We start from the raw sequence: 24921 nt of genomic DNA on the forward strand, positions 1-24921 counted from the left end.
TGTTCTTGGATTGGAAGAATCAACATTGTGAAAATAACTATACTACCCAAAGCAGTCTACAGATTCAATGCAATCCCTACCAAACTACTAATGGCATTTTTCACAGAACTAGAACAAAAAATTTCACAATTTGTATGGAAACACAAAAGACCCCAAATCGCCAAAGCAATCTTGAGAAAGAAAAACGAGGCTGGAGGAATCAGGCTCCAAGACTTCAGACTATACTACAAAGCTACAAGCATCAAGACAGTATGGTACTGGTACAAAAACAGAAATATAGATCAATGGAACAGGATAGAAAGCCCAGAGGTAAACCCACGCACATATGGTCCCCTTGTCTTTGATAAAGGAGGCAAAGATGTAGAATGGAGAAAAAACAGCCTCTTCAATAAGTGGTGCTGGGAAAACTGGAAGAAAATGTTTGCAAATGAAGTAACTGATAAAGGACTAATTTCCAAAATTTACAAGCAGCTCATTCAGCTCAATATCAAAAAAACAAACAAACCAATCCAAAAATGGGCAGAAGACCTAAATAGACATTTCTCCAAAGAGGATATACAGATTGCCAACAAACACATGAACGGAAGATGAACATCACTAATCATTAGAGAAATGCAAATCAAAACTACAATGAGGTATCACCTCCCACCAGTCAGAATGGCCATCATCAAAATATCTACAAGCAATAACTGCTGGAGAGGGTGTGGAGAAAAGGGAACTCCCTTGCACTGTTGGTGGGAATGTAAATTGGTACAGCCAGTATGGAGAACAGTATGGAGGTTCCTTAAAAAAGTAAAAATAGAACTACCATACGAGCAAGCAATCCCACCTCTGGGCATATACCCTGAGAAAACCATAATTCAAAAAGAGTCATGTACCATAATGTTCATTGCAGCTCTATTTACAATAACCAGGACATGGAAACAACCTAAGTGTCCATCGACAGATGAATGGATAAAGAATATGTGGCACATATATATAATGGGATATTACTCAGCCATAAAAAGAAACGAAATTAAGTTATTTGTAGTGAGGTGGATGGACCTAGAGTCTGTTATACAGAGTTAAGTAAGAAAGAGAAAAACAAATACAGTATGCTAACACATATATATGGAATATAAGAAAAAAAAAAGGTCATGAAGAACCTAGGGGTAAGACAGGAATAAAGACGCAGACCTACTAGAGAATGGACTTGAGGACACAGGGAGGGGGAAGGGTAAGCTGGGACAAAGTGAGAGAGTGGCATGGACATATATACACTACCAAACGTAAAATAGATAGCTAGTGGGAAACAGTCTCATAGCACAGGGAGATCAGCTTGGTGCTTTGTGACCAGATAGAAGGGTGGGAGGGAGGGAGACGCAAAGGGGAAGAGATATGGGGATGCATGCATATGAATAAGTGATTCACTTTGTTATAAAGCAGAAACTAACACACCATTGTAAAGCAATTATACTACAATAAAGATGTTATTAAATATATATATATAAATGGTATCCATATTGGAAAGGAAGATGTAAAACTGTCACTATTTGCAGATGACTTGATAATTTATATAGATAATCCTAAAGTCTCCACCCCAAAACAAAAAAAAACCCCAAAACCAAAAACCAAAACAAAAATAAAACACCAACAAGGGAACACAGAGGACTTCAGGCCAGCCCAGCTTTCTTCACAGCAGCTGAGGCCACACTGAGGTCCAAGCCCGGATTTCTGCCCACGTCTGCCACGCACGGGAGTGGGAGTTGGAACCACGTTCAGTCCTGCTGTTCTCTGACCTTAAGCTGCTTGGTGGGTCAAGGGAGCCGGGACAGGAGCCAGGAAGCATGGCTGAGTGGAACTTGCCTCCTTAGAACTATAGCACCAGCACGTCTATGTCGATACGCGTGCTTCAAAGGGTCGATTGGGAGCAGGGCCGCCAGTGGGGCTGGGCGGCCCAGCCAGCACAGAGGCCTTTGGGGAACGTCGGGCTCCTGGGCGACGTAGCAAAGAGCAAAGCAGAGACGGCCCGTTCTCGGCTGCCTAATTGGCTCACACCAGCTATGAGGCACTGGCAAGAAAGTTCCACAGTCGTTTTCCTCAAGTTGGTAGTGAGAATCCCAATTAGACCTCAAGAGACCTCGTCCCTCTCAAGATGCTGTGTGTGTTCTGCTCCTTCGGGCCAAGCTGACATTGGCAACCGAGGCATGCAGATCCTTAAAGGGGAAAAAGAACCCAGTTTGGCATGAACCCGGTGCCCCCTCCCTCTGTGTTCCCATCTTTACAGGAAGGTTGGCTCTCAGGAATCCAGCCACTGAATAAACCAAGCAGCTTTTTCTGGACGGCTAGTGTATTAATCAGGTGGGAGTAGGTACTGCTGTAAATAAACCAAAATAGCAGTTAGTGAAACAGAATAAAGGTCTATTTCTCGTCAAGAAGGGTCTGGGAGGGTCCGATCCTATCCAGAGCCACGAGCGTCCTGCAACCAGTCAGGGACCGTCCCAGGCTCCCTCCAGCTGCTGGTGCTACATGCCAACGTGTGTCTTCAGCAAATACGATATGATATCACTTATATGTGGAATCTAAAATATGACACAATAAATAATAAAAAAAACAGTAAAATAAAATATGACAGAAATGAACCTATCTATGAAACAGAAATAGATTCATGGACGTAGAGAACAGACTTGTGGTTGCCAAGGCGGGGGTGGGTGGGAGAGGGAAGGATTGGGAGTTTGGGGTCAGCAGATGGAAACTATTACATTTAGGATGGATAAACAACAAGGTCCTACTGTAAAGCACAAGAACTATATTCAATATCCTGGGATAAACCATCATGGAAAAGAATACAAAAGATGAATGTATATATGTACGTATAACTGGATCACTTTGCTGTACAGCAGAAACTAACATTGTAAATCAACTATATCTTAATTAAAAAAAAACCCAAAACAAAAAACATATGTCTTCCCGGTCACGCAGGCAGGATAAGCGAGAGCATGGGGCACTCACTTGCACTTGCTCCCGACCGCGCCTTCGGGGAGTGACCTGTCATCCTGGTCCACTCGTTGCCAGAACTAGTCACGTGGACCCAACTGAACTGCAAGGCCGGCTGGGAAATGTACCGAGAACGACTGTCTCTACCACAACTTTCATGTGTCAAAACACGCCCCAAGTATTTGGGGGCTCTAGACAAAGAAGGGAAACCCCTCCCTTCCCTGGGGATATGCAAAAGCCAGAGAAACGTCTATTTGTCAGTAGACTTTGGAGGTACTGATTGGAGCGCAGCTGGCAGGGTTCTGACTAAAGTGAAGACGTCCACACAGTGAGGTTGATCTGGGAAGACGGGGCATATTTGATTCTTACCATGCTTCACTCACAGACAGTAAGCCAGCAAGGTCTGTACAGAAAGAGATGAGAAGAGGTATTATCTTCTATGCCCCTCTTAAGGGCAGGAGTTGCATCAACCTATATTTGTCACCCCTGAAGTGACCAAATCTGAAGACTTGTCTACTGGCCCAGGGGAAGATGCTGGTGTCACATCTATGAGGCAGCATAACTACATTATAGTAGTTTCCTAAATTATTGTTCAGTTTCCTGGTTTCCACTAGGTGGCCAGCTTAATTTATCAGACTATGCCTTCGTCACTCATGCTCTGTAAACCATTCATTGTCTGTGCCCATCCATCCACTCACTCAAACATTCATCCATCCATCTGTCCATCCAAACATTGTCCATCCATTCAAGCATTTAATCATCCATCCGTCCATCCTTCCATCCATCTAAACAGCCATCCATCCATCCATCCATCCATCCGTCCATCCATCCATCCATCCATCCATCTAAACAGCCATCCATCCATCCATCCATCCATCCATCCATCCATCCATCCATCCATCTAAACAGCCATCCATCCATCCAAACATCCATCCATCCATCCATCCATCCATCCATCCATCCATCCATCCATCCATCCATCCATCCATCCATCCATCCATCCATCCATCCATCCATCCATCCATCCATCCATCCATCCATCCATCCATCCATCCATCCATCCATCCATCCATCCATCCATCCATCCATCCATCCATCCATCCATCCATCCATCCATCCATCCATCCATCCATCCATCCATCCATCCATCCATCCATCCATCCATCCATCCATCCATCCATCCATCCATCCATCCATCCATCCATCCATCCATCCATCCATCCATCCATCCATCCATCCATCCATCCATCCATCCATCCATCCATCCATCCATCCATCCATCCATCCATCCATCCATCCATCCATCCATCCATCCATCCATCCATCCATCCATCCATCCATCCATCCATCCATCCATCCATCCATCCATCCATCCATCCATCCATCCATCCATCCATCCATCCATCCATCCATCCATCCATCCATCTAAACAGCCATCCATCCATCCAAACATTTGTTCATCCATTCAAGCATCTATCATCCATTTGTCCATCCATCCATCCATCCATCCATCCATCCATCCATCCATCCATCCATCCATCCATCCATCCATCCATCCATCCATCCATCCATCCATCCATCCATCCATCCATCCATCCATCCATCCATCCATCCATCCATCCATCCATCCATCCATCCATCCATCCATCCATCCATCCATCCATCCATCCATCCATCCATCCATCCATCCATCCATCCATCCATCCATCCATCCATCCATCCATCCATCCATCCATCCATCCATCCATCCATCCATCCATCCATCCATCCATCCATCCATCCATCCATCCATCCATCCATCCATCCATCCATCCATCCATCCATCCATCCATCCATCCATCCATCCATCCATCCATCCATCCATCCATCCATCCATCCATCCATCCATCCATCTAAACAGCCATCCATCCATCCAAACATTTGTTCATCCATTCAAGCATCTATCATCCATTTGTCCATCCATCCATCCATCCATCCATCCATCCATCCATCCATCCATCCATCCATCCATCCATCCATCCATCCATCCATCCATCCATCCATCCATCCATCCATCCATCCATCCATCCATCCATCCATCCATCCATCCATCCATCCATCCATCCATCCATCCATCCATCCATCCATCCATCCATCCATCCATCCATCCATCCATCCATCCATCCATCCATCCATCCATCCATCCATCCATCCATCCATCCATCCATCCATCCATCCATCCATCCATCCATCCATCCATCCATCCATCCATCCATCCATCCATCCATCCATCCATCCATCCATCCATCCATCCATCCATCCATCCATCCATCCATCCATCCATCCATCCATCCATCCATCCATCCATCCATCCATCCATCTAAACAGCCATCCATCCATCCAAACATTTGTTCATCCATTCAAGCATCTATCATCCATTTGTCCATCCATCCATCCATCCATCCATCCATCCATCCATCCATCCATCCATCCATCCATCCATCCATCCATCCATCCATCCATCCATCCATCCATCCATCCATCCATCCATCCATCCATCCATCCATCCATCCATCCATCCATCCATCCATCCATCCATCCATCCATCCATCCATCCATCCATCCATCCATCCATCCATCCATCCATCCATCCATCCATCCATCCATCCATCCATCCATCCATCCATCCATCCATCCATCCATCCATCCATCCATCCATCCATCCATCCATCCATCCATCCATCCATCCATCCATCCATCCATCCATCCATCCATCCATCCATCCATCCATCCATCCATCCATCCATCCATCCATCCATCCATCTAAACAGCCATCCATCCATCCATCTAAACAGCCATCCATCCATCCATCCATCCATCCATCCATCCATCCATCCATCCATCTAAACAGCCATCCATCCATCCAAACATTTGTTCATCCATTCAAGCATCTATCATCCATTTGTCCATCCATCCATCCATCCATCCATCCATCCATCCATCCATCCCTCCAGACAAATGTTTACTGATTGCTGACTCTTGCTAGGCATGGCTGTAGTCATGGAGTACACAGCAGAGGACAGGTAGGACTAGATCCTTACTCTTCTGGAACTTACATTCTGCTAGGGAAGACACACAACAAACAAGAAAGGCAATACTTGGAAAGGACGATGCCAGAGTTGTCTAGGAGCTACGAAGTCTGTAAAATGGGATGATAAGAGAAGGGGGACTTGAACAGGAGGGGGTGTGAGGCTACTCTAAGGTGGGCAGAGAAAGCCTCACTGAGGATGTGACATATGAGCTGAGACCTAAATGGTGTGGAGGGGTCAAGCCTGTGACAGTACGGGAGAACAGAGTTCCAGAAAGGAGAGGCAAAAAAGGGCAAAAGCTCTGAGCTGGGGATAAGCGTCTTTTGTTAGAAGAATAGACAGAAGGAAACCAGTGGGGCTGGAGTTAGTGAGCAAGAGGGGCTGCAGTGGGAAACGAGGGTGGGGTGATGGGCAGCGCTGCATCATGCTGGGCCTGTGGGCCACGGTACGAAGTCCAGATTTCACTCTAGGATTTATGGGCGTCTATTGGAGGGTTTTAAGCTGGGGGGTGACATGATTTGAATTATGTTTTTAAAAGGTCACCCTGTTAATTTTCATTTAGCAAACACTGACTCTCTACTTAGTAGATTCATTTAAGAGCCATGAAATGCTCTGGAGGCAGGGAGATCAAAGGAGAGCAAGACAGAAGCTTTTAAACTTCTAAAACAAACGTTGGCCATCATGCTTTGAGTCCATTAGCGTAACTGGCGGATCTGACTAGATTGAACATCAGGGGGAAACCACCGTGAGAAATTCAAAGTCTGGCTGTCCTGGAAAGAGGAGGGGACACAGAGTCTGACGGCCCACGGGGCTCTTTCATGGGGATCCAGCCAGAGAGTGATGGGTGGGTTTCCAGGGTGGACCCACACGGTTTGTTTGTGAAGGGATTTGCTACCTCTTCTTCAGCATGAACCTCAGTTTTCTGGGGTCCTGTACATGCGGTTCCAGGGTCTTCCCGAATGTCCAGAAAGCAAAGCTCATGGGAATGGAATTGTGGGCGGGAGAAGTGAAGAAGCCAGGAAAAGCCAGTAGGGGATCCATTGCTTTGCAGGACCAACATCCATTTTTACGGCAAAAATATCTTGATTCTCCCTTTGAAGTTTGGCCTTTCTCACTCTGAGTCTCTACTTTTTTGTTTTTTACCCGAGATTTAATGTACATTTATTCTTAACACGTGGACCATAGAGTATAATGATTTCATACTGAATAAAAGATATCCATTAAGCCAAAGAAGGAAAAAAGGAGGAATTTACATCAAGTTTTAGCTACACTGTTTGAAATACAAATATGTAGATTTTATCACTGAAAGAAATCTCAATTGTGTTTCTTCATCAGAAACTTCAACTGAACCTAGAAGTTTTCCACACCTCGATTAGAAAGAAAACAGAACAAAATAAAAACCCAGAAAAAAAAATAAACTGTAAGTTGATTGGCTGCTGAGACAGCAAGGCACTAATCTCTCCCCCAGGTTCCAGCTGGAGGGAGACGTCTGTGATGGAGGCCTGAACATTACATCTTGCAGGTGGCAGACTTGATTTATGTTCAGCTTGTGACTCCAGTCAGCCAATAGGGGTCAATTGAGGGACTTTATCTGAAAGTGTCAGGACACTTACTGTCTTTACTCTGAGATTCTTTGCTGTGAAACTGCCAAGGATAGGGCTTCCGGAGGCCACCGTATGGAAGAGCTTTCCCTGAGCCTCAAGTCAAATAGGCAAATACTAAGCCCAGAGTAAGAGAGGGGAAGAGATAGAACCCTGGGTCCAACCATTCCTGAAGCCAGCTTCACCTCCACTTGTTCAGTCCTATGGAGCAATAAATTCTGTCCACCTCCCCTGTTCTTTTTCCTGAAGTCCAGTTAAAAAACAATTTTTAAAATCACTTGCAATGCAAACATCAGGATAGGACTTTTCCCCTCCTAAGGGGACTACTTCCTCCCTGGAGTGGGTAGAATTGTCTCCCTCAGAAGATGTGTTGAAATCCTAACCCTCAGAACCTGTGACTGTGGCCTTATTTGGAAAAAGAGGATCTTTGGAAAGAGACAAGGGGTTCCAAATATTGCCAGCAACCAACAGAAGCCAGGGAAGAAGCACGGGACAGATTCTCTCCTTCACAGCCAAGGGAGGGACCAATTCTATTAACGCCTTGATTTTGGACTTCCGGCCTCCAGAATGGGGAGAGAATACGTTCCTGTTGTTTTAAGCCCCCTAGTTTGTGATATACCTCCCAAAAGACATGGAGCCTTTTTAAAAAAAAAATCTACTTATCTATTTATTTATTTATTTATGGCTGCGTTGGGTCTTCGTTGCTGCACGCGGGTTTTCCCTAGTTGTGGCGAGCGGTGGCTACTCTTTGTTGCGGTTTGCAGCTTCTCATTGCGGTGGCTTCTCTTGTTGCATAGCACGGGCTCTAGGTGCGCGGGCTTCAGTAGTTGTGGCACACGGGCTCAGTAGTTGTGGCGTGTGGGCTCAGTAGTTGTGGCGCACGGGCTTCGTTGCTCCGCGGCATGTGGGATCTTCCTGGACCAGGGATCGAACCCGTGTCCCCTGCATTGGCAGGCGGATTCTCAACCACTGCGCCACCAGGGAAGCCCTGAGACAGGTAGCCTTAGCACTCTTCAATCCTCCTATCTACAGGAGGCTAGATTCACAGATTAGCATCCCCCCCTCCCCCCATCATGTGATACACACGTCAGCTGGGGCCAGATGTAGGCAAAATGTACCATAGAGAACTTAACAGGAAGGCTTTTGGGGCCAGTCAGGGGTCAAACTTGCATCTGGATCTCTGGCCACAGCATCCTCTTCGCTCATCAGCCCTCAGGTCATCACTGATCGCTGGGCTGGAGGACCTGAGCCGCCCTGGGGGAGCATCCCTGCTTCACCCGCATTCCTGCCGGAGCCTCTATGGCTGCAGCCACAGCAAAGCGAGGGGGGCGGGGCATCTCCGGTGAGGAGCTAATGACTGCATCTTGGAAAATGACACACGGGGTAGTTAACTCAGTTCTGAGTTTCTCCAGAGGGAAACAGATAAACCGTTCTCCTGCTCTCCCAGGGTGTCCTAGCACAGCCTCATTTGTAAAATGGGTGTGAAACCGAGGAGAAGGTGAGGCTTTTCTGGATAAGACACGTTCCTGGAAGCCCAGTGCCCTGGTGGGTCCGTGGAGCAGTCAGCTGCCCTGGGTCTGCACACAAGTTTAGCTGCCCTAGACCTCTGGCCAGAGGCCGGTGTTATGGCCTTAATTGTGTCCCCCAAATTCAGGTTTTGAAGTCCCGACCCCCCAGTAACTAGATGTGGCCTTGTCTGGAAATAGGGTCTTTGTGGATGCAGTTAGTTAAGACGAGGTCTTCATGGAGCGGGGTGGGTTCTACTCCAACTTGCCTGGTGTTCATCTGGACACGCACACGGGCGCATCCTGTGGAAAACACCCCGGGAACACGGAGACAGAGACGGGGTGAAGCGGCTGCAGGACAAGAGACACCAAGGGTGGCCGGCCACCCCCGGGAGCCGGAGAGGGGCTGCACCAGAGTGTCCCTTAGAGCCTCATTAGGAACCAGCGCTGTCGACACCTGATCTCAGACTTCTGGCCTCCAGACTGTGCACATTTCTGTGGGAGAGCACACTTCTGTGCACATTTCTGTGGGAGAGCACACTTCTGTGCACATTTCAAGCCGCCCAGCTTGCGGGACTTTGTTAAGGCGGCTGGTCATGGATTTGCTCAAGTCTGGGGCACTAAAAGCTGTAGGAAGCCACGGCTTCCACCGGGAGGCGCTGATGATCCCGGTTTCCATGGGCTTGGGGGTCTGCTTTTAGCCAACAGGACCTGAACTCACTGTCTCAGGGAGGGGGGCCGGGGCTTGGCACGGGAGGTGGAAATCAGCAAGCAGGTCAGGCTAGGAGGAACCCAGCAGCATCACTTATTTTATTCACACCCCCAAAGACACCCTGTTGAAAAGTCAGTTCGTTAAGACGTTCATAGCATTTCTTTCTGAGGCTCTGGGCGCACAGAGGGCTGTGCGATCATCGTGAGCTGTGTTCTTTAGGCGATGTTCCCTCTCCTCGCAGGAGACACAGAGGGGTACGCTTTCTCTTTCATATAACAATACACTTCTCCTCATTCTGTCTTGAGAACACGCAGCTCCCTCCGCATCTATTTTTGTTTTCTGCACTTGTGGGTTAGAGACATGGCTGGGGAGAAGTATTTCCCTATTAGAGGAGAAATGGTGACATAGACGGCAAATGGAAGTTTGCCCTCTGGGTTGGGGAGACTGGGTGTAGAGAGGCCTGCAGGGACGTCTGCCTGGAGGCGACAGCAGCAAGTTCACCATGTCCAATTAGGGCCAAGCTGGACTGTAAGCCCCGTTTTTCCAGAGTGTCTGAATTTTCAAGAGCAGGCAGAGATCCAGATTTTTTAGGTGAAATGGCCAAAGTCTTAAATGTTGACTCAGTCTTTTTCTATTCTGTAACCTGTTTTATTATCCTTCATACAATTTATGACCATCTGAAAATTATTTCATTGGCTGTTAACCCCCCCAGCCCCGGCTAGAGGTAAGGTCTTTGAGCGTCGGTCTGGGTCTGTTATATTTACCGCTCACCTCCTGTATTTGCGCTAGTTCCTAGCACGTAGGAGGTGCTCAATAAATACCAGGTGAATAAGTGAATGATCCATCACTTGATACTGTTTGCACAAAGACAAGGATGTCACGCAACTTCTTTTTCTGGGGAATCGTCTCGGGACTGCATTTGATTATTAGAGGAATCTAAAACTCAACCTTTTTAAAAACACCCCAGCCCAGGGTCACCACGGGCACGTATGTGCCTCCGGAAATTGACCTCTGAATGTACGTGTGAGATCCAAAGACAGGACAGAGCCCTTTTTGCTCCAGCCCAAAGGGAGGCTGGACCACACGCTTGCCTGCGGGGGTTCTCACCTACTGCCATCAGTCAGCAGGCTTTTAGCAGAGAATTGTACATGTGATTGATTTGGAAATCCTTTCAGGTCCTGAAGGAGAGATACTTAGTACACAATGTACTTTGTCATCATGTGTCAACATCGCCTCAGTGCAGAGAGAGGCATTACGCTATGTAAGACTGTAACTGGGTTGTTGCCGGGATCCTTCAATCTGCTTTTTCATTTCCCCAAAGCTCAGCTCTGGAGAGCCATTTGCCATGGATGCCAGCCGCTGGGCGGGGGTCAGTGTGTAGAAAGACAAAGGACAGCCATAAAGCCGCGGGAGGCAAATTTTATATTTACAGTCGGTAAGTTTATAAATATATATTACATTCTTACTATCTACAATACATTCTGCACGCACACGGATTTGAGAGGGGCAGCGGCCGCGGTATGAAACGGAACATCACGCGGGAAAGAATGAAAGAAATAAGAGGGGGTTACTGAAAGCAAAGGATTATCCTTGAAAAGGGGTGACACTTTAATCACCCAGCCAGACAACGTAAGTCAAGTAGGGGACAGGAGCAGGTAGCTGATGGCGGCTGGAATCTCAGTCTTAGAGCAAACGGACAGCACCTTAGTTTGGGGGAGAGTGCTGAGGTCGAGAGGGTGAACTGGTGGAATTTACACACTGGATCTCAGGAGAATTCAATTCTATGCATAGAGACAGAGAGAGAGAGAGAGAGAGAGAGAGAGAGAGAGAGAGAGAGACAGAGGAAGCAGAGAGATAGGTTCAGAAAGACACAGGGACAGAGAGGCACACGGAGAAAGAGAAACTGACCTCAGAACCCAACGCTCGAATAACCCAGCTCTCAGGCCCCTCCATCCCTCCAAGGTGGAGAAGAAGCCTCCCGTGCCCCCCCGCCACCACGTGTGAATGGGCCAGGCTTCCTGCCCAGCTCACCTCATCGCACACCCCGAGTCCTAACTCTCCCCGCCCTGTGCCCTCCGTGTGGACACCCAGATTTATCTCATCAGCCTTGAGCAGCAGACTGGATGGGACTGTGGACGGACGCATCACAGAAGAGCCCTCCCTCCTTGCCTTCCAGAAGAGCAAGGGGAAGGCGCATCCCTGCGTGTTGAATTCCTTGTGAGAGCTGCTGACCCTCAAAGACCAGCCTCTTCAAAGAAGGACACGTGTGAAGTTCGCCCGGTGGGGCTTCAGTGTAGAATGTCACCTGGTGGTTGACACAGACGTCACAGTGGAAGAGAGGGAATGGTGACACTGCCCTCCACTGCCGAGTGACCAATGACTTTTGCAAAGGTGGCGATGTGGGGCGTGGCGGAAGGAGTACAAACGTGAACATAGTGAATTTGCTAAAAAAAAAAAAAAAAAAAAACAACATTTCTGGTTCTTGGAACCCAGTTGAAAGTCTGTACCCAGGCTCCCTAGTTTACTAATAAAGGGACGCTCTGAATGGCTCAGAGCGTTTTTGTTTGTTTGGGTGGCAGTCCTTGGCATCTAGTTACAAAGGTACTGGCGGCCTATTTGCCCTCTTGTTCCCTGTCAGTCCTTGTCGGCGATCGCCTTGCTTTGCCCCAGCCTTTGGGAGATAATAACTCGAAACTCGAACCTCTTGCTTCCCCAGAGCTGACTCCAGGCGGCGCTAGACTCCGCCTCGGCCCGGGCTCCCAGCCAGATGTGCTGCCCGAGGTCCACAACACGGCATGTGGCAGCTGTGTGGCTTTGACACTATCCAAACTGCTTTGATGAAAGAAAGTGAGACGGCAAGAGAGGGACTGTTCTCTCCTGGAGGCTCTCTGAAGGCCAGTGATTCAGAACTCATCCTTCTTCCGGTTTAAAAATCTTGCCATGCATGATAAACCCCTTAACACTGACAGAAACACTGGACCCTGGAATGTGGACATGAGTTCCAACTCGGGGCCGCCCCATGGGAACCAGGGTCATTTTCTGTGGCTCCGTGGATGGCGTCACCTGATCTTGTCCTGTCTTTTTATCTCCCCACCGGGTACACCGTTGCCCCACATCCCCAAGTTAAAGGCCGAAAGGTGAGTGAGAAGCAATGTCTGTGAAGCCCGGCTTACACATCTTCGTGTAACCCTTCCACGTGGCCGCGTGACTCGTGGCATCCTCCAGGGTCCAGATCCTGGCAGACCCAGTTCATGGCATCCTCGCTGCCGGTCGCTATGGAGTTCACGGTGGGGCATCTATCATCCGTAGAGACGGTGGTGAAAGTGGTGAACTTCACTCTTTTCCTTTTTGAGGTAGGGGACGCTGGGGGCTCACTTTTCTGATCCTTCCCATCCATGAGTGTGGGTCCTGAAGATTTGAACAGCTGTCCGTTGATGCTGTTTTGGGAGTTTGTGCTGAGGAGATACTTACTCTCTTCGAAATCCATGCCCCTGTCGATGGCAGTGATCTGCTCATCTTGGGAGGAAGCCAAGTTCATGTGATTCTCCAACAGTTCGGCCCGGTGGCTCAGCCCAACCCAGTCGTGGTAGTGACTCATACCTTCTTGTTCTTCGAAGGGAACCTGTTTGTGCCTGTACTTTAATGCAAAGGTCACACAGTTTATCAGGAAGACCAAGATGGCCAGGCAGAAGACACCCAACAGGGCATACATCCCAATTTCCAAGTCGCTCAGCCCTTTGGAGGCCTGTGTGAGGTCATTCTCATCCATTTCCCCATAGCTTCTGGGCAGGTCCACCTGGGCTGGGAAGCTGGTGAGGTCGATGGAGATGGTCTGCAAATGGCTGTCATCATCCCAAAGGCTTTCCTGGCCATGGTTCTTCTGGAAGGCAGACCTTTCCGTCGTGGAGCCCCTTCCTTCCATGAGGCCCACGGAAGAACTGCCTTGGTACCGTCCCTCTTGACTCCCCCATTCTTGCGAGGGTTTTTTGGGTCTTCTGTCGCTGACATTATTATCCAGGTGACCTCCTGCCCCCATGTGTCTGCTGTCACTGGTGTTGGGATTGGCATCGTTTTGGCCAAATTTAACTTTGATGTTGGCTGTCCCCACAGCCAACACGCTCTTCCGCTTGGATTTCTGGCATGACTCGCAAATAACCATTTCGACCTTCACCAGGGCACCCTGTCCTTCGGCTTCAGCGGTGATGATAGGCCACTTGGATTTGGAGTCTTGGTGGATAGAGACCACCTTCTCATCCAGTGATGTGGCCATCAGGGAGAAGTCTTTCGTGTCGTAAATATCCAAGGGGGTGACAGAGCCATCACTGAATTGGACCCAGCAACTGATGGCCGCTTCCTGTTGAAGAAAATAAGTGAGTCCATCAAAATGGGCCCCAAAGCTCACTGAGTACAAAGGCTTAGTAAAAATAGACACTCTGTCGCAAAGATAATACTACAAGGACAAAGGGGAACCTTTTATGCAGTGTAGAAATAAGAGGCAAGAAATACTAAGGGTATGAAAGAAAATGAATTCTTGTAAAGATGCAGAAGCCAAAGAAAGCTACAACAGCAAAATGACAAAGATGAAACAGGACCAGGAATAGCACTCCCTAATAAGATTTGCTTTCTTTCCTGAGGTGTTGAAAGAAAGATGGCTTCTTTCTGCGGTGCAAGATCTACTTCTGCATAGTAATAAACTGCATATCGAAGGAGATTTACCGGTTAGCGGGGTCATTTACAAATGTTACACATTTAAACGAAAAATATTTATTACGTAATTTTTAAGTTGCTTTAATACCGAGTCTCCGTGCATTACTTACAACACAGGTTAAAACCCCTAACCTAGACAGGGGTGCCCCAGAGGGGCTGCAGGCTTTGGTTGTGTTGGTCCTGCTACATCAGTATCTAAGGATGGGTTTGTATTGGCTTGTGGACAGTCTTGGCTTGGAGGAGAAGAGTAAAACCAAGCAGCCAGAGAGAGGGTTAGGGCTAGGGTTAGGCTCGAGGTTAGGAAGGGTTAGGAAGCTCTCTGTTGGGAGAATCTTTGTTTTCTCATCCAGTCTCCAACCCAACCAGCTGGGGGAAATTGGGAGACCCCAAAGTAGCCAGGGTCAAGACTTGTGTCCCTCTCAATACCTTGTCTTTTTACTTTGCTGCTTTAGACCAGCTTTCCTTGGGACTCGTCTGTAATAGACAAGATAACCCCTAAGCCTTCAGTTTCAGTGGAGGTATCATTGGCCTTGACAGCAAACTGGGGGGCCCATTGCCCCCCCCACCCCCAGCTCCGCTCCAAACCCAGAAGGATGCACAGCCCTAAAAGGCTTGCCTACCTGCCCACCTGGCCACAGCTGATTGGACCCCATAGGACGGCTGCTGTCAGAGCCATTCATCTCTGCAGCCCTGAGCCAGTTGGCATCTCCCCCCGACAGACAATTTGACATAAGTAAGATGGGAGTGAAGCACTTGGTGGTAGGAAGATGAGTGGGAGCTCATATAAAACTGGAGAATGAAGCCCCACTTTGGCGCAACCCACGATGGATCAGGCGTAAGCAAGTGTCTGGGCACAGCATTTATTTAATGAATGAGATAATGGACATGAGAGAGACTGTTGACCCCCCAGTTGCCCCAAGTTCTTATAGCTGGGGTCTAAGAGGGTCCCACTATCCTTGTAATAAATCCTGTGTTATTTAAACTTGCCTGAGGGGATTTCTCTTTCTTGCAACCAAAGAGCCACTGACCACGATAGAAGGTAAGTTTTCCTGGTGGTGTCTGGTCTTTGAACTGAAAAGGGAGCTTCTCACATCTGACTGGTGGTCTCTGATCCTCCTTCACCACAGCCAGTAAATACCGCCCTTGTTAGCCATGGGCTTGGGCTGGCTGCTAAGTGGAAAACGCCTCCATGACACAGGGCAGAAGCCACTGGATGTGACCTTGGTTTACCTGGGCCTTCTGATGGGCTGTGAAATTGCAGCAGGAAATTCAAATGCACACTGGATTTCTTGAAACTGAAATGTCGGAGCCAAGTTGCAGGCAGGGAGTAAGCTCCATCCAAAGCAAGCACGGAGCAAACCTCAGGGTCACGTGCCTAGCTCTGCAGCTCGGAAATGGATTAGCTCTGTGGCCTTATTCTAACTGTGTCTTACCGCTTCCTTAACAACTCCTAACTGGCAGTCACCTGATCTGATCGCCCCAGGAAGACAGGAAGAAGCCTCGGGTTATTTCTCCTTTGCTATCTGTAACTTGCATCCTGGCTGCATCATGCCCTGAGAAAAGGGAGGTTTTTGTCTTTGGCGAGAATTCGTATCCGTTACTGAGATCATCCACTTTCAAGTGCTTTCTAATCCAAACCCCTGCACACAAAGACCACAGTGAAAGAGCAAGGGATTAGCTAACACCTGGCAGGGGAGCCTTCAGTGATGGGTACGGGCTGGGAAAATGGTAAGGCTCTGTGTGTCCAGGGGCAGGTCCAGCTTAGCCCACCTTCCTGCCCAGACATAGTCACAGCCTCAGCAGGTGCGAGAGGGGGCCCAGATGGTAATGTACCTGCCGAGGGGAGAGCTTCCAGGAAGCACTCCTGACCAATAAGGAAAGCTGCCCGAAAACCCGCTCTGTGGGCTGGAGGCCTTCTAGCATCCCCACAGGAGGACAGCCCTTCTCATGGGGCGCACAGAATCAGTAGCCTGAGACCACGGTCCTTCGGCATTAAACAAGGCGCACCGAAGTCTCCGTCCAGTTTCTTTCTAAGAAGAAATAAAGTTTCTCCATCTCAGATGAGGGAGGGGTCAGATGACATTTCCAGGTGCCCGTCCAACAGTCCTCTTTGTTTGGAAACCATCGTATCAACACACACACATACACACCACAACATGTACACACACACAACACACACCATACACAACACACACACACACATACGCACAGTACACACATACACACAACACACACTCTATTAGCGCACACTGGTTTCCAATAAAGAGAAAGAAGGCCATGACTGATGTCACCACCTGCTTGTTACTTCTGCTTGGAGCTAAATGACAAACGTGGAAGCACCTCCTCCAATCTCCTTCCGACCCCCAGACCCGTTACCCCATTTTTTTGAGCAGGGACTTCGCAGAAGGCTGTGGACCCCTCCCTGGAGGCTGTTCCCGCCCTCGCTTTCGCCCCACTGCTCGGGGAGGCCAGGGGGGTCCAGAGCCGGGACCGTCTGGGGGGGGGAAGCAGCACAGCTGACGCACGATGGGTCGCGAGGAGACCGCGTCCAGCCTCTCTGGCTCCTGGTGCCTAAATCCCTCACCCCTGGCGACCTTGTTGTCTGGCACCTCCGTCGGGGGGGCTAGGAAGCCTGAGGCTGAGCAGCGGCCCCTTCACAGCGCCTTTCCAGACCGCGGAGCACCCGGTGTGCGAGCCCACTCTTTTGCGGGACCCCTCCACCCCAGTTAGTGATTCCACCACACGGGCAACCTGATCTAACGCGTGACCTCACCCCACTGTGCGACCTCACCTGATGTGTGACCTGCTCAGGGCGGAAGCCCACCCAGAGAACGACCCCACTGACATGTGACCCAACCCCACCACGTGACCCCAAGAGACGTGGGATTCCCCCACCGGTGTGGGCCCCACCTGCTGTGTAACCGCACCTGGTGTGTGACCTCACCTGATGTGTGACTCACCCCCCCCATGTGTAACCCCCCTGGATATATCACCCCACCTGATGTGTGACCTCACCTGGTGTGTGACTCACCCCCCCCATGTGTAACCCCCCTGGATATATCACCCCACCTGATGTGTGACCTCACCTGGTGTGTGACTCACCCCCCCCATGTGTAACCCCCCTGGATATATCACCCCACCTGATGTGTGACCTCACCTGGTGTGTGACTCACCCCCCCCATGTGTAACCCCCCTGGATATATCACCCCACCTGATGTGTGACCTCACCTGGTGTGTGACTCACCCCCCCCATGTGTGTGTGACCCGCCTGCTGTGTGACCCCCCCCCCCCGACATGTGACCCCTTCCCACGGTGCCCCATCCCCACCCCACACCTGTCTGGGCCTTTGCAGAAGTTCTTGAGCCACCGCGGTGGCGAAGATGGCTCTGTTGCTCCCAGGGCTGAGCTGCAGGGAGAGGGACAGCCCTGCCACCAGCTGGACCCCGAGGTCTGTGATCGTCACCTTCTCGTCCAGCACGGTGATGGTCTTCTCGGCCAAGATGGCATCTGACAGAGGCGACAGGATCTGAAAGGCAGAACCGACATAGGAAGGAAAAGCTCTCTGTGGTTCCAGAAACCCCCCCGATGGTGTAAACGATGCTCCGGGCAGGGGGTGGATAGAGACAGACAGAGCCAGAGGAGCCGGAAGAGCAAAAACGGGTCTTTCCCACTCATGCCTTCTTCTAAAAGATACAGCTTGCTTGTGAAAATGTAGCGCATTTTTTAAGTAACAGCGAGATGTGGATGGGGTAGGACCTGGCATCCTACCCGCAGCATCGAATAAACTCCATTGCCTACCATGCACTGCCCTCAGACCTTCAGAGGAAGAATTAACATTTTCATTCATTTCAGCACTAACTTTACGATTCTTCTACAGCATGGATCATTGCGACTATTACTGAGTGCATATTCTGTTTAAAATTATTTTATGTAAATAATTAGTTTAGTGCATATTACTGCATCTTTTGTTAAAACTATTTTATGTAAATAATTTGTTTAAAAAAGCTTCATATGGGCTTCCCTGGTGGCGCAGTGGTTGAGAGCCCGCCTGCCGATGCAGGGGACGCGGGTTCGCGCCCCGGTCCGGGAGGATCCCACGTGCCGCGGAGCGGCTGGGCCCGTGAGCCGTGGCCGCCGAGCCTGCGCGTCCGGAGGCTGTGCTCTGCGACGGGAGGGGCCACGGCAGAGAGAGGCCCGCGTACCGCAAAAAAAAAAAAAAAAAAAAGCTTCATAGCGTCATAGAAAAACGGTTTTGATGTGCTAGCTATATATTTCTTTATTTCTCTCTTCTACACATGATCACCAATGACCAGTTGCACTCAAAGGAGAGACGGTCGGTCCGTGTACCACCTGAAGCGTCCTGTGCGTCACCGGGAGCCCGCACGCCACACTGTGGGGAGCACTGAGCAGTGACTCAGTTGCATTTTGGAAAATCAGCTTTTGCGTCCTCTGATAAACTCAGCTGCGAGTCCTACCCTTGACGCCGATGTCCCAAAGTCTCACTTGTCTCTGGACACCTGTGATGCCCTGGGGAACGAAGCTTCCGTTCAACTTAGACCCTGAAGAGGAAACCCTGCTTCGGAAGCTTGTCTGTGGAAGCGCCTCTGCTCCCCCCGCCCCTTATCCGAGTTACAAAGTGCTGATTTAGACTCCCCTCTATGAATCCTTCACCTTCTGGGTGAAACAGGGTTCATTCTCCCTTCCCCAGCTTTCTGGACGTATTTCTCTTTTCAAGTCGCTGGTGATATTTATGAAGCTGTATCTCAAGACAGTTTTCCCTGGATTCATTAAATGCCTTTATCAAAGCCCCGTATTTCTATTCAAATACCTTCTTCAGTTTCTCCATCTGGTTAGGACAACTTGAATGGCGCTGCGTGTGCAACATGAGTCCCCGGAAGAACGTGGCCAAATGAATCTATAACTCACTCAGGAGGACTCAGTGGGCATAAATAAGAGGGGAAAACGAAGGGTCTCAGGAGCAGATGCCCCGCGAGGACAGTTTTCATGTTTCACGCATGGGAAGCTGGCCCATATTCACACTCATGGATTGTCACAGAAATACCTGATTTCCGAACAGTGTTTTACTGCGTCTTTGTATTTAAATGATCATTTTGGGCAGTTAGTGTCAAGTTGTCGTCTCGGTTCCAGTGTCCAGATATCAGCGTCACTTTAGCCCATGGGTCAATTTTAATCTAGATCTTTCAAGCAAAATTCAACAACTGTGAAGATTACAAGTGCTTGTTTATGGGGCAGATATGTTTTGTCTGACGACACAGTACTTCAAAATGGGGTGAATGGCCATCCTTGAAAAACAGAGGATTTCGTATGAAAGATTTCTAGCTATTCCGGAAAAGTTGCGGCATCTCTCCACGCTGGGCTCCCATATTCCCTCTTGGCACCTTTTGGAGATGAGGAGAGCCCCCCTTTGCCACACTCCCCACCACTCTCTATATTCCTCTGAACACTGGGGGCCCAAATCAGCCATCCTCTTTCACCTGATGCCCTGGCTGCTTTCCTCACAGAGGGTACCTTCGCAGCTTTTAGAGAGCGTTGGAGCATGTGACTTCTGAGTCCCAGTTCAAAGTAATTCACTTTCCCCCTTGAATAAAATGATCTCTTTTATTTTTATTTTTTTCCCCAGTGGCTAAAGTAGTCTATTAAATTAAGTACGTCATTTGCAAATGGTTTCGTATGAAAATTTAAAAGCAAAGCTAGAGAACATTTTTAATAAAACAGTACAGAATGAACAGCAAAATTACATTTTCTTGATTGTACAAATAAACATTTTGTTTCTGATAGACTGTCTGAAAATTTTATAATGTATTCTCCAACTGACGGCTGCAATATTCTATTTTAATGAGACGTCTCAGGGTTCATTCAAGCATTTGATAATAATGGGTTCAAAAATGATCTCTCGTAAATATCAGCCCATTTTCCAGAATGTTTTAAATCTTCTACAATCCAATATAGTTTCACTTTTAACTGCTTTAGAAACCTCACTGTTTGGCTAATAGGATGATCACCTCTTCCATAAATGGGGCAGTCACAGGAATAATTTTTGCTCTCAGACAGGAGGTAAGTGACTCCCAAGTGACCTCCCAGAACCGTGTCTTGTGAAAGTGTTTGTTTCAAAGCTCCCATGTTGCATACTGGTTCACCCCATCCATTCCCTAGCAGTAGGTGCTTACAAGACCAGTGGAATCATAATAACCCTGTTGCTTCCTTCAGTACCTTTCTGAAATGCTCCAGGTTTCATCGTGGGGCAGGCTGGGACCTGGTGGAGATAGCTGAACACCACGGCAGGATGGGAAGCTTTTCGGTGACCGTGGTCAGTGAGGTGGAGTGACCAAGTGAGAAGCTGCCGGCCACACCCGTGATTCTGATGAGCTTAGCCCACCCCAAGAGCTTTTTCAAAAATATTTTTCAGTTACAAAAATTTTATTTTATATTTGGGGTATGGTTGGTTTACAATGTTGTGTTAGTTTCAGGTGTACAACAATGTGATTCAGCTATACGTGTCCATGTATCTGTTCTTTTTCAGATTCTTTTCCCATATAGGTTATTACAGAGTAATGAGTAGAGTTCCCTGTGCTCTACAGTAGGTCCTTGTTGGTAGTGCATATATGCTAATTTCAAACTCCTAATTTATCCCTCCCCAGTCCTTTCCCCTTTAGCAACTGTAAGTTTGTTTTCTATGTCTGTGAGGCTGTTTCTGTTTTGTAACAGTTCATTTGTATCATTTTTTAAGATTCCACATATAAGGTTTATCATATGATATTTGTCTTTCTCTGTCTGGCTTACTTCACTTAGTATGATCATCTCTAGGTCCATCCATGTTGCTGCAAAGTATTCCATTCTTTTTAATGGCTGAGTAGTATTCCATTGTGTATATATATATATATATATATATATATATATATATATACCACATCTTCTTCATCCATTCTGAGTAGTATTCCATTGTGTATATATATATATATATATATATATATATATGTACCACATCTTCTTCATCCATTCATCCATCGGTGGACATTCAGGTTGATTCCATGTCTCAGCTGTCGTAAATGGTGCTGCAGTGAACATTGGGGTGCATGTATCTTTTTGAATTCAAGTTTCTGTCTTTTCCAGATATATGCCCAGGAGGGGGATTGCCGGATCATATAGTAGCTTTATTTTTAGACCTTTTGTCCCAAGATAGTAACATCCACCATGTCTTAGAGACAAATAATGTCTTGGAGTTTCAGACATGACCCATCCTGAGAAGCCAGTCCATCATTATACCTCTTCTGTTGTTTATTTGACAGCTTCTTTCAGCCTGTTCACTCTGAAAATGGATACTGTCAAATAGAGCTACCGTATGATCCAGGGATACCACTCCTGAGCATACATCTAGACAAAACTCTGATTCGATACATGCACCCCAATGTTCATAGCAGCACTATTTACAATAGCCAAGACATGGAAGCAACCTAAATGTCCATCAACAGATGAATGGATAAAGAGGCTGTGGTACAGATATACAATGGAAGATTACTCAGCCATAAAAAAAAAGAATGAGGGGTTCCCTGGTGGCGCAGCGGTTGAGAATCCGCCTGCCGATGCAGGGGACGCTGGTTCGTGCCCCGGTCCGGGAGGATCCCACGTGCCGCGGAGCGGCTGGGCCCGTGAGCCGTGGCCGCTGAGCCTGCGCGTCCGGAGCCTGTGCAAGGCCAAAACATAGAGAGGCCCGCGTACCACAAAAAAAAAAAAAAAAAAAAAAAAAAAATGAAATAATGCTATTTGCAGCAACAGAAATGGACCTAGATAATATCACACTAAGTAAAGTAAGCCAGACAGAGAAAGACAAATATCATATGACATCACTTATACGTGGAATCTAAGAAAATGATAAAGTGCACTTATTTACAAAACAGAAATAGACCCACGGACAAAGAAAACAAACCTACGGTTACCTAAAGGGAAAGGGGTGGATAAATTAGGAGTTGGAGACTAACAGATACACGCTACTCTATATAAAATCGATAAACGACAAGGACCTACTGTACAGCACAGGGAACTCTATTCAAGATCTTGTAATAACCTATAATGGAAAAGAATCTGAAAAAGAATAGTTTTACACATATGTATAGCTGCATCACTTTTCTGTACACCTGAAACTAACACAACATTGTACATCGACTATACTTCAATTAAAAAAAAAAACAAAGAAAAATAGATATCGCTCTAAGTGACAACAAGCAGCCGAGTTCTTGTCTGGGTAGAGACGTGACAGGAATACGGAGAGTCCTTGCCTTGGGGCTTTCTTACCTGAATGGTGGTCATCCCGAGCTCCTGGCCAATCAGGACTTGTCCCCCTTGCAGCCTGGCAATCCGGGGCTCCTCCACCTGCATGAAGTCATTTACCAGCTCCGTGATGTCCACCTGCCAATCGGAGCCCAGCAGGTGGGCCAGCTGCCCCCCGGGCTCAGCCACTTCGGCCACGAACTGGGTCAAGACCCGCAGCATGGCGTGCTGGTACTGGAGAGCGCAGCCCCGGCCTTTCTTCTCATCTTCGTCCTCTTCCTCGCTGTCCCCAGCTGGCCTGTCAAGGGGTCAGTTCCATTGAACAGATGCTGATTTGTTGGGTCAACGGTAGGGGGCTGGGGGTGAAGCCTGGCCGGGGCTGCAGAGGTGAGAGCGGGCATGAGCCCTGCCTTCGGGGGGCTCACAGCCTGGGGTGGGCTCAGAAGATCTGAGCACTGCTGCGGCCTGAGCGCTGACCAGTCAGAATGGGCTGGTGTGGTCAGCAGGGCTCTAAGGTGTCCCCTATGAGCCCCATCCCCTGGTGTTCACTTTGTGAAATCCCCTTCCCCTTGGCTGTGGGCTGGACCTAGTACAAGTTTCTTCCAAGGAACGATTACAGTGGGACCTCCCTGGCGGTCCAGTGGTTAAGACTCCGTGCTTCCGATGCAGGGGGCACGGGTTCAATCCCTAGTCGGGGAACTAAGATCCCACGTGCCGCGCGGTGTGGCAAAAAAAAAAAAAAAAAAATTACAGCAAAAGTTATAGGATGTCACCTTGAAGATTAGGTTTTAAGAAACTATGACTTCTGTCTTGTTCAGCCCTCTTTCCTCGGTTCTTCTCTCTTGCCTGCCCTGATGAAGTCAGCTGCCATGCTGTGTGCGGCCCTACGGAGACATCTTACAGCTGGAAACAGCATCCTCTGGCCAACAGCCAGTGAGGAGCTAAGACCTCCCGACAACCACATGAGCTTGGATGTCGGTCCTTCCCCACCAGAGCCTTGTGATGAGACTACAGCTCCAGCTGACAACTGGACTGTAGCTTGCGAGAGATCCAGCTAAGCCTTGCCTGGATTCCTGATCCAGAGAGCTGTGAGATAATAGGTTTTTGCTTTAAGCCACCTGGTTTTGGGATACGCCACTAAATTATGTAGCAATAGATAATTAATACAGCAAGGCTCTGGACGACCAGTATAGCCCTACAAACCAGTACACAAGGGAAGTGAGTGTTTAACTCAAGGTAAGGTATTTTGTGCTAATAAACGTAGAAAGGACCAGGCAGGAGGCAGACGTTAGCAGATGTTACAGCTGCTCCCTCAACAGCTGATGCCTTAGGTGCTGTCAGTCCGACCCAGCACCATCTCGGTCTCCATCAGAAGAGCTGCTCGCTCCTCGAAGCGGTTCTCTTGCCGTAGCTGAGCTGCACAGTTGTGACAGCATCTGGACTGCTGACGATCACACTCGGCCAGTCCTCGGCTGAGTCCTTCCCGCAGCCACTGGCCCTCAGTAACGTCAGTGTCACGCTGAACTCCATTCTCCCAACGCAACCTCAGAAACCCCCGTGGTTAAGGAAAGGGTCAGTGCTGAAACCATCTGCCAACGGCACACAGGACCCAAGCCTTCATTCCTGAAGCCCTGCCCTCTCCCAGGTGCCGTAAGAACTCAAAGGGGTGGACTTCCAAGGGGAGGAATATAAAAGCTGTCCCTCACCGAAGTACCAGTTCACCCGTCCCGGCTGAGGACCCCGACTCCAGGAATATTTCCTTCTCTGATTCTGACCATGCTCCCTTTTGACTCTCTACAAGTCCCCTGTATACGATTCCTTAAGCATGGGTTTCTCCCAGGTGACCAAGTCTCTGAACAAAACTCTCTTTCTACCTGATGCCTGTTTATTTGCCTGATGTGGGTGGTGCAGACTTATCAGTCCATCTAACGCCATCAGAGTGATGCACCAGGCACACAGGTGACAAGCTTCGGACTTCACCTCCCCAAGGGAAAGTGACCTCATCCCCCCTCCCCCTCCTCCTCCCCCTCCCCCTCCCCTCCCCTCCTCCTCCCCCTCCCCTCCTC

At 48.6% G+C, this 24921-nt stretch overlaps 2 protein-coding genes across 5 annotated transcripts in view; one reads left to right on the forward strand and one right to left on the reverse strand.

The window, feature by feature from the left end:
- The window catches only part of GLT1D1 (glycosyltransferase 1 domain containing 1), a 189781-nt gene that overhangs the window by 162473 nt on the left and 2387 nt on the right, over nucleotides 1–24921 (forward strand). The window contains exon 13 of one of the 4 annotated variants that reach the window (XM_055080566.1): nucleotides 7380–8406. The exons of the other annotated variants lie outside the window; for them this stretch is intronic. Coding sequence (XP_054936541.1) covers nucleotides 7380–7484 — 105 coding nt within the window. The 3' untranslated portion in view covers nucleotides 7485–8406. Of the gene's footprint in view, nucleotides 1–7379; nucleotides 8407–24921 lie in introns of those variants that run through there. 4 annotated transcript variants of the gene reach the window in all.
- Nucleotides 11190–24921, reverse strand: part of TMEM132D (transmembrane protein 132D) — a 752033-nt gene continuing 738301 nt past the window's right edge. Inside the window, 3 exon segments of the mRNA XM_055080563.1 lie at nucleotides 11190–14216; nucleotides 17904–18095; nucleotides 22880–23153. Coding sequence (XP_054936538.1) covers nucleotides 13032–14216; nucleotides 17904–18095; nucleotides 22880–23153 — 1651 coding nt within the window. The 3' untranslated portion in view covers nucleotides 11190–13031.

The sequence above is a fragment of the Physeter macrocephalus genome, chromosome 19 (assembly GCF_002837175.3).
Source record: "Physeter macrocephalus isolate SW-GA chromosome 19, ASM283717v5, whole genome shotgun sequence".
NCBI classification, from domain to species: domain Eukaryota; kingdom Metazoa; phylum Chordata; class Mammalia; order Artiodactyla; family Physeteridae; genus Physeter; species Physeter macrocephalus.